General features: G+C 43.4%; 1 protein-coding gene across 1 annotated transcript; it reads left to right on the forward strand.

The window, feature by feature from the left end:
* Nucleotides 1-3,960: 3,960 nt before the first annotated feature.
* Nucleotides 3,961-9,247, forward strand: LOC139331636 (up-regulator of cell proliferation-like). Its single transcript, XM_070963235.1, has 2 exons — nucleotides 3,961-4,003; nucleotides 4,572-9,247. The coding sequence occupies exons 1-2, from the start codon at nucleotides 3,976-3,978 to the stop codon at nucleotides 9,230-9,232; spliced, it is 4,689 nt and encodes a 1,562-aa protein (XP_070819336.1). The 5' UTR covers nucleotides 3,961-3,975; the 3' UTR covers nucleotides 9,233-9,247.
* Nucleotides 9,248-9,938: the final 691 nt, after the last annotated feature.

Consider the following 9,938-nt stretch of genomic DNA (forward strand, 5'->3'; position numbering starts at 1 on the left):
ACTTTTCAAGACGTTTGTGGAGAAGAAGCTTAGCCTGCAGTCTATTTCTGCATTAGTCAGCTCTATTGTGGCTGTCCTGCCAACAGAGCGGGATAATGCACACACACATCGACGGGGACACACACACACACACACACACACACACACACACACACACACACACACACACACACACACACAGTTCACTCACATATTTCAAGCCCAAGAAGCCAAATGGAGAACATCTCCTCTGACAGATAACGAGTGAATCACTGAGATGAGGCGAGGACTGAAGATTTATACCAAACTTCATGAGAGGAAAGCTCATTTTTAAAGGAAGCTTCTTTAAAGTGTCTGTGGGAGAAACGTCACAGCGGAGCTCATCGTGTCTGCAAACAGCACGTTAATCAACATAAAACATGGACGCCGCTCAGCTGATTGGAATATCTTTTCCATCAGGGAGGAACTGATGACGTTTTGGGCTGAAACTCATCAGCGTTAAAACGGCGTCTGACGCTCTGACCGCTGTTGTTTTGGTGTGAGCTCCACATGTGCTGAGCTGTTTCTAATTAACGCTCCTTTAAATTACATCTGGACTGAAAAGTCGAATTTCAGTGCAGATTCATTCTGGGACGCAAGCAGCAGCAGTGCAAAGACGACACGAGCACAGAAAAAGACCCGAAAAAGTCGTCTTTGCCAGAAACTCACTGTCGATTTTCACCTGATTTTTTCTAATTCAGCCAGTTTTGAGAAGTCTCTGCACTCTGGAGTGAGCTCTTCTTCTTTCTCTTCATTTTCTGTCTCGTTGCAGAACACCAGTTACCAAAAATGTTCAAACTTCAGCGGGTTCATCCAGCTGAGATCAGACTGATATTGAAATGAATGATATTTTCAATTCAAGGTTTATTGTTCACTGAAACATCCATCCAGTGCCAGTGCAGGACGTGGTGCGTCCTTTATGAAGCCGGGTTGTGGACGTCAGGGTGGACAGACCTGTAGTCAGTGACACAGGAGACCTCGGTTGAGTTCATGTCTCCCAGCACCTCCCATCATGTGTCCACACTGTCCCTCACAGTGTCCCAGCACCTCCCATCATGTGTCCACACAGTTGTTTCCTGCTGCTGTTGGCTTTACGTTCGGTGGATTTTCCAGAAAGAACAACTGAAATGAAGCGAAAACAAAGTCTGTTGTTCTAATCACTTCTTGTTAGACTGCAGCTTAACAATAGCTCTTCCACAGACAAATTGTTAGTAATTAAGTGGGGGATGCAGTGAGATGCGTGCGGTTCAGTGGTAATTATAAAACTGCTAATTTAGAGTGTTGCTCTGTAAACCCATTTAGATTACAGCGCTGCAATTAAATTGGCAAAAGACTATAATTACTAACACCACTCACAATATGCAACCTCACATTCAGTCTGCCTCTCCTCTTTGTCTGTCAGAGCCAGTCTGGACTGCGTCTCATTGAACTGGAGATATTAAAAGTACCAAAGCTTCACGTTAGAAAAGGAGTTTCAGCACGTCAGCGGCTGGAAATCACACAGGTGTCACCAGGAGCGTCCGTCTCCTTCTGAAGGCCACTTCTCATTTATTTTTTCCAAACAGACAATGATTGACAGGGTCAAGGGTCAGCGTGTCTTACTCTCAGTGTTTGACACCTGGAGGTTTCTCGTTTCCACGTCACACATGTAGAAGCTGCATGTTGGACCACGTCTGGCTCTGAGGCTGGTTGTGACGTCATGAAATCCTGCAGGTACGTCCAGGTGTTAAACTGAGATTTAAGGTGAGCTCAGGGAATCAGGGAGAAGATCTAATGAAGTAACCCCTGTAGGCGTGATCACAGTCTAAATGTTCGGCTGTTTATATTCCTCAGTATCAGATAGTGAAACGGTATTTGTTTTGTTTGCGCGTGCTGAAGCTCAGGTGTCACATCAGTACTGAACATTGTGAAATGGTTCAGGCCCTAACTCAGGTGGACTTCTTGGAGAGTTAAATCAGAAACTGTCAGAGCAGCGAGGAGGAAACAGCCCGGTTCATTTCATTCAGTGAAGGTGAGACGCTGCCCTCCAGTGGTTCCACTGCAGAACTGCATTCATGTGGAGACCAGAGAGATCTGCTGCTGAGAAAGGAAAGGACCTGATAGACCTCCATTCATTTCTAACACTGCCAGGCCGCCGTCCACGGCCCCGTCCTTCAAACTGCCTGCTCCATGTTGTCAAACTGCTGTGATCATCTTTCCTCCTGATCTTTAAAGCCTCCTCTTACACCCAAAGTGAGCACTGCAAACTTCAGGCTTATAGAATCTGTGATATTGATCATCATGGGAGGTGAACTGCTTTCTAAACATGTCTGTGCGCTCAGTAGAGTTTAGTTAAACGCTGTATTGGATCCTGTAGGAGAGATGACTCCGAACTGCTTTACAGTAACACAGAAAACCAGACCGACCTGCTCTGAAACCAAAGCACAAGTATGCGAGGAACAAATCAGTCCAGCTGACTGACGAGGATTCCCGACAGCTTCAAGGAAGTGAAGAAGAAATGTGTCAGTAAATTCTGATAAACAGGTTGGCGCTGAGTGTGAACACCTGCTCGATCACATTTCTTGCTGTTACAGAAGCTGATGAGGCTTTTGATCTGTACTTGAAGGGCGATGACGTGCTCACAGAAACATGAGGCAAGCAGCCTCAACACTTCTACAACAAGGCCAGACCCAAGAAACAAGCAAGTGAATCAAAAGAGCAAATCAAGGGAATTCAACTAAGAGCACAAAATGATGCCCGTAAATCTTCATCGTTCCAACAAAAGACTTTAAACTGCCATCGTTTTCATCAATAACAGTTATGGTCAATTCACATCACATCAGATTTTTCTAAATAAACAAAGCAGCCAGAGACACACTGAAGTGTGCAATCTGTCTGACTGTGAGGGTCACTTTGATTTAATTAGAATGAACAAGAAGCAGCATATAAATCTGTTCACCATCTCCATGTCTAATGTAAACTTCTTGGTTGGAGGAGCTGGAGGAATTATGGGGGTGTGACAAATTACTGACATCTCATTAAGTTTGCAGAGAGCAAAGAACAACATAACCTATAGAAACCAGTTGTTCTGGTGTCTGGAACACTTTCGGTTTCTGCGTGCAGCATAAAAACCAGAGCTGACACAGACGGCCTCAGTCTCAGTCCTGCTGCCTGATGTCAGGTGAGTTACACCGAAAGGTTATTCACTGGAACTATTTTACTCTTCGTACTCGGTCTGAATCATCCAGATGTATTACTTTTACTGACAGATCGTGCTTTGAATGAAAGTAGACTAAACTGTATCCAATCAATGACAGAGGACACTGTTTCGATTGATCTGATTTGATCTGCAGTGAGTCTTCATGAATACAGTGTTTGATTCTGTGAAACAAAATAACTTGTATTTATTTTCCCTCCAGGTTTTAAAGCACGGTTACGGGGAGTTCATGGCGAGGTCACACCATGTCAACAGCGAACACAGAAGAGCCTGCAGGTACACTCCTACTGAGAATACCTACATACCTGCGTACCATACGTCATTTTCATCCTTCGTTCAACGAAAAAAGAAGACCTCAAAAATAATCCGTGCCATTAAAATCTCAGCTGCTGATGTCACGTCATGCAGACTTCAGACCAGTTTTCTAAAGATAACTGTGATGACATGATCAGGTGGACGGTGCACAGGTTGTGTTAGGGTCTCCTGCGTCACTGCATGTTTTGCAGTCTACAGTTATGAAAAATGTCAAAAGCATTCATTTTTGAATTATCACTTTATCTATGTTCTACCCATTATTTAATAATAATGATTGAGATATTGGGTAATACCGCAATGGAGCTATTCTGTTCTGATCTGCAATGAATTACCATGAATGCAGTGTTCTTGTTTCTGTGAAAATACCGGTGGTCGATTGAAACTAAAGATATTATTTATTGTTGTCCCGCGGTTTTAAAGCTGATGGGAGTCAGACCACGTCTACAATGAACACAGACGGACAAGATCCTGCAGGTAAACTTCATTTTAGACTGCTTACATCTGCTCATTCATCAGCCGTATTTGTATATACAGTACGCACACAAATGCAGTTTTTGAAGGATATAATTTAGTTTTTCATTAAGTCAAAGATAGCACAGAGGACTGTGTTGTAAAGGTAGACATTTCACTTGATTACCTGATGCAGGTGTGCTTGTTCTCACAAACTGTAGCCACAGTCTTCTGTGTGTAATCACTGCTGTGTTACTGTTCATTCTTCACTGCATCGTTTAACACTGATGAACACAAGACGCTGAAAAAGACATGAACAGTGACACCTGCTGGTGAGGATGTGTCTGTGCAGTTTTGTCTAATAAGTGGAGCAGTGAATGCAAATTTCAAATTTATGGCCAAAACTAAATTACTACTGGCATAACAGTCAAACTTACCTTCAGTGTAGTTAATGAAGTAATTAAACATTTTGCAAATATACAATTACATGATAAAATCAATAGCGCACCTGGGAGATGATTAGCTTAGCATAAACAGCTCCACTGAGAATTACCTGCTGTTTCTGTCTAAAAGTGATCTTTCTCTTTGACAGTCCTACTCAACTTCCTGTCCAAACTTGGGCTGAAGAAGTTTTATCCCAACAAACTCTCGCTTCAGTCGCTCTTGGAGATCAACAGGAAGAGCATATATGAAGAAGCTGTTTTATCAGTGGAGGAAATACCTTGGTGTTTCCTCAGAAAACTGCTTAAAATAAACGCCGAATGCAGGAACATCACACAATTATCAAACAGTCATGATGAAAGCGATGATCTCTTTGACCTGGACCTTTACACTGCAGATCATGCTGCAGATGACAAGAAAGTTCACCCTCTCGACCTCATCGTGGCGCTCTTTCTTTGTGCTGACAGCTTCTTGCAACAGGAAATTGCCCTCAAGATGTCAATGTGCCAGTTTTCTGTCCCATTCATGTTGCCCCACGGCAATAACAGCCAGTGTACACTGATGCTGTGGGCTCTGAGGGACATCGTCAAAGAGTGGCGTCCACACGCTTTGTCTGAGTCAAGAGGCTTTGTTGAAGACAACATCGTCCAAGCAAATATTCCGTTCTATTCCTTTGTGAGGCTGAAAAACTGCAGTTTATCCAAGTCCCAGATTCTGAATCACGTTCTCAGTCGCGGCCAGCAGAATCACAATATCTTCATACACAGAGATATGGAAGGAGGGTCACTTAACCGGAGGATTGCGAATGGTTTGGTAGAGGTTTGCTGGTTCCTTCCTTGTGGAAGAGAAAATCTTGACATATTTCCAGAACCAGTTGCCTTTGCTAATTTACGAGGTGACATTTATGAATCGCTCGCGGAGTTCACTTTTCTTCTTCAAGTGTCAACCGCGACCTTTGTATTCCTGGACAAGGTTGAAGAAAATGAGCACAGGATTCTGACTTCTCTTCAAGACGTGAGCTCCAAGCTGTTCTTGGTTGTTAATTTCAAGGCAGAGAACGATAAAGGGGATATGATGTCTGTCAAGAAAACATGGAAGGATTTAAATTTACCACAGACGAATGTGAAAATCAAAGACTCAAGAGTAAATGTAGCAGAGTTTTCAAACAGACTCAGCGCAGCCATCAAGACGTCCCTGTTTGATGTCAAAACCACAATAAGCATCGTAAATATGGTTGACAAAGCGGTCGAACTCGGTCTGTCTGTGGATGAAAGCAAAACTGCCAAACAAATAAAAGTAGCTGAGGAGATCATGGACGGCATTGGGGTGCGAAGTATCTCACACTACAAGAAACAGCAACTTCCTCTTCAAGGAGAAAACTGGAAGAGGTTATCGCAGTTAGAGAAGAAGGAATGCAGGATGAAGGTCACCAGTGCGTCCGGCCTTGAAGCGTATAAAGCTCAGCTACAGGTAGAAAAACAAAAACTGAGGGAGGAACAAAGCAAACAAAAACTGTCCAAAGGAATGAAGAGTTTTATCGAAACCTTGTCCACAAATGACAAAGAGAAGAGAGACTTTTTCCTCAAGTCGATGAAATTCAAGTTTAATGCACATTCGCGGGACAAACTTAGCGTGCTGCGTAACAAATTTAAAGAGCAATGCAAGAAGAAAGACGCAAAACTCATTGCAGAGTTGGACCAGGCTTTGCTGGACAGCTCTTTAGGAACAGAGCATTACATGAGAGAGATGGGACTGATCTACGAGGTTTCCTTGCAGTCAGAAGAACGTGCTGAGGCGGTGTCTCATCTCCCCGCTTTGGCTGCTGAGATGCTCTTGGATGGATATCCTTTGGAGCTCCTGGATGGAGACGCTTCCAACATCCCAGAGAGGTGGGTGACAGATGTGCTGATGGAGCTTCACAAGAAGGTTGGAGAGACGAGCAGACTGTTGGTACTGACTGTGTTGGGTGTTCAAAGCACCGGCAAATCAACACTCCTCAACACCATGTTTGGTGTGCAGTTTCCTGTCAGCAGTGGAAGATGCACAAGAGGAGCTTTCATGCTGTTCCTCAGAGTTGGAGAGGATATACAAAGTGACTTGAATTATGACTTCATAGTTCTCATTGACACAGAGGGTCTAAAATCTCCTGAGTTGGCACAACTAGAGGACAGTTATGAGCACGACAACCAGCTGGCAACCTTTGTCATTGGTTTAAGTGATGTCACCATCATCAACATCGCCATGGAGAACGCCATAGAAATGAAAGATGTCCTGCAAATTGCAGCTCATGCATTCTTGAGAATGAAACAAATTGGGAAAAAGCCAGTTTGCCATTTTGTGCACCAAAATGTTGCTGGAGTTTCAGCTCATGCGAAGAGCATGACCGAAAGGAAACATCTCTTGGACCAGCTCAATGAAATGACTCAAATTGCCGCTGAAATGGAAAGGCAGCCCTCCATACAGGCCTTCACTGATGTGCTGGACTACGACATGGAGCAAAACAACTGGAACATCCCGGGACTCTGGCATGGGACCCCGCCAATGGCACCAGTTAACACAGGTTACAGTGAAGCTGTCGCCGATTTCAAGAGAAACCTTTTGGTGACACTGAAAAGAAACAGAAGCAATGAAGTCTCACAGATCCCAGAGTTTCTGGAATGGATAAGAAGCCTGTGGAAAGCAGTAAAATATGAGAACTTCATCTTCAGTTTCAGAAACACTCTCGTTGCTCATGCATACAACAATCTTTGCAAAGAGTTCAGCCAGTGGGAATGGGAGTTCAGGAAAGAGATCCTCTCCTGGCTAAAGGAAACAGAGTTAGAAATCTTAAATACCGACAACGACTCTCAGACAGACACTTGGAACAGACTGGTCGCTTCAAAAAAATCAGAGGTGCCCGATAGAGTAGAACTCCAACAAACAATAATAAAGGAGAAGCTCTGTGACTACTACAAAAGGAAAGACAGACACGTGAATCTGATAGAGAAATACAAAACCGACTTTTTCAACAGCATCAGCAGTATTGGAAATGAAATCAAACACTCAGCGTGTACTAAACTGGACTGCATCCTTGATCTAAAAATAGGTCTGAAAAAGGCTCAGGACATACAGAGGGAGTACAGAGATGTGATCGAAGAGCGGGTCATGAAGCTGCTGAGTGACTGCAAAGACTCCAGACTGTCAGACGAACAGCTGACTCAAGAGTTCGAGAAGATGTGGGCGAAAGCCACCGAAAACCTACCTGGCCTGAAGGAACGAGACGTGTCAGCGTGCATCCTCAACCAACTGAGGAAGAACTTCTCAAACCGGAACGTAAACGAGAAATTGGAAAATGTTCATGATCTGAAAGAAATTGGTAAGGACCAATTTAAGAGCAGACGGAATCATACAGACTGCTTCATGAAGAGGTTTCTTTGGACTGGAGATCTGCAGAGCTTTGCCGACAGCGTCATTGGCACTTCCACACGGTCCGTTCTCGATAAAGCAAAGACAAATGAAGATTACCATGAATCCTTCACCAGGGATCTTCTGGTAAAGATAGATGAATGGTTGAAACAAGGCTACACACGCTACAATACCACTGCACAGTTTGAGATCGACCTGAAGCTTCACATCTGTGGCATTGCTGCGAGGGAATTCCAGAAAATGCACCAGAAATTCTTGTCAGACAACGACTCTCGAAATCAGCTGGAGAAGTACAAGCCTCAGTACTTATCCGACTTCCTGGATTTATACAAACAGAGAGATCACTGCCAACGCAAAGCGGCTGATTTTGTCAGATGTTGCATCAAACCTGCTGTCGAGGAGTACATCCGCAGATCTCTGGGAATAGACATCGTGGATGAAATTGTGACGAGCTGCCACTCAGCAGAGTACAGCTCCCGCTCCTTCTTCCAGTACAACATTCAGAGAGAGCTGCTGCAGAAGGAAGACTTCAAAAGCTTCGTCCAGTACATTAGCCAGTATGAGATTTACGTCAAGGACTGGATATTTCAGCACATCTTGCAAAAAATGTCAGAGGACAGAACTTTGTGCAAGCTGAAAAAAAAGCATCTACAGGTCATAGTTAAGAAAATAAAAGCAGCGACAGAGTGGGCCTCAAAAAGAAAGGATGGTGGTCTGCTGCCAGATGACCAGAAAAGCATCATGGAGCTCATCACCAAGATGCGCAAATATCTGATTAAAGACATCTCACTGTCCGTGGAGGCAGAGAGAAGCACCTTGTTTCAGATCCGAAGTACATGCCACCCATTCATCAACAGCCTCGAGGTCTCAATAGAAGACTTAAACAAACAGCTTCATGAGGAATTCTCCAACTCGGTCAACATCACTGACACTCTGAACAAGCTTCCGAACAAACCACAAGACGAGCTTTTCAGGCGCGTGTTTGGTTGTGGACAAAAATGTCCATTTTGTAAAGTTCCTTGTGAGGCTGGAGGCAAAGAACACAAGCTACACCATGCATCTGTTCATCGGCCACAAGGTCTTGGCAGATGTAGGAAAATAGATACTCATAAGCTGGTTGAAACACTGTGTACAACATCTGTGCACAGTGAACATCTCTTCAAAAACAAAGACACTGAACAGGAGTGGCATCCTTACAAGGAGTACACCACCTACTATCCAGACTGGCACATTCCTCCGGACCCCTCCATAGAGGCATCTGACTACTGGAAGTATGTCCTGGTACAGTACAATGACAGCTTTGCTAAAGAGTACAACGCCAAGCCAGCTGATGTTCCAGAGGCCTGGACGAGCATCACGAAGCAGCAAGCACTGAAGGGCTTAAAAGATGCCTTCAACATTAAGTGAACGATCAACGTCATAATCCCAACAAACATGAAACATGAAGGAGTTCTTCAAAACCTTAAAACCTGCCAGATGCTGCGACACTGCTTTAAAGGTAAAGATAATCTCAGTTGGACAGATCGCAGGATGAGGTGTTTTATTTTTTAATGTATGAATATTACATTGATGCAGATGATTCTTCTTTCAGCTTCTGACTTCCAGATACTTTTAGAAAAATTATTATGGGTTGAGCAAGTTGAGAACACGTAAAAAAGCTGGAAATATTCAAGTTATGTCAGACTTTTAATGCATTTTGTACACAGTGTTTTTGCTTTTTGGTGACTACGTGCTTCCTTTTTCAAGTGTCTTTGTTACTTAATGTATGATAATGAAGTTAAAGAGAGAGTTTTGCAACTAATTCATCAGTTTTATGTTAATTTTTAATGGTTACCTGCACGGTTCTCTCACAGGGAAAAGCTAACTGATATGTGCTTGATAGCAATCTGTACATTACACATTTATCTTGATGGAAATAGTTTCTTGGTTGATGTTTAAATGAGGGACAAAAGCAGCTGATGAGCGTGAAAACTTTGCTGCACATGTGATGCGACGTGTTGAAGGCACAAGAAAAAAAACTGGAATCAGCTCCTTCATGTCAGATTTATCGTTTTCCTTCATGTTTTTCTCTTATTCTTCATGATTAACCATGAGTTCCTTGTGTGCATAATGA

Source organism: Chaetodon trifascialis, chromosome 1 (genome assembly GCF_039877785.1).
Source record: "Chaetodon trifascialis isolate fChaTrf1 chromosome 1, fChaTrf1.hap1, whole genome shotgun sequence".
NCBI classification, from domain to species: Eukaryota; Metazoa; Chordata; class Actinopteri; order Chaetodontiformes; family Chaetodontidae; genus Chaetodon; species Chaetodon trifascialis.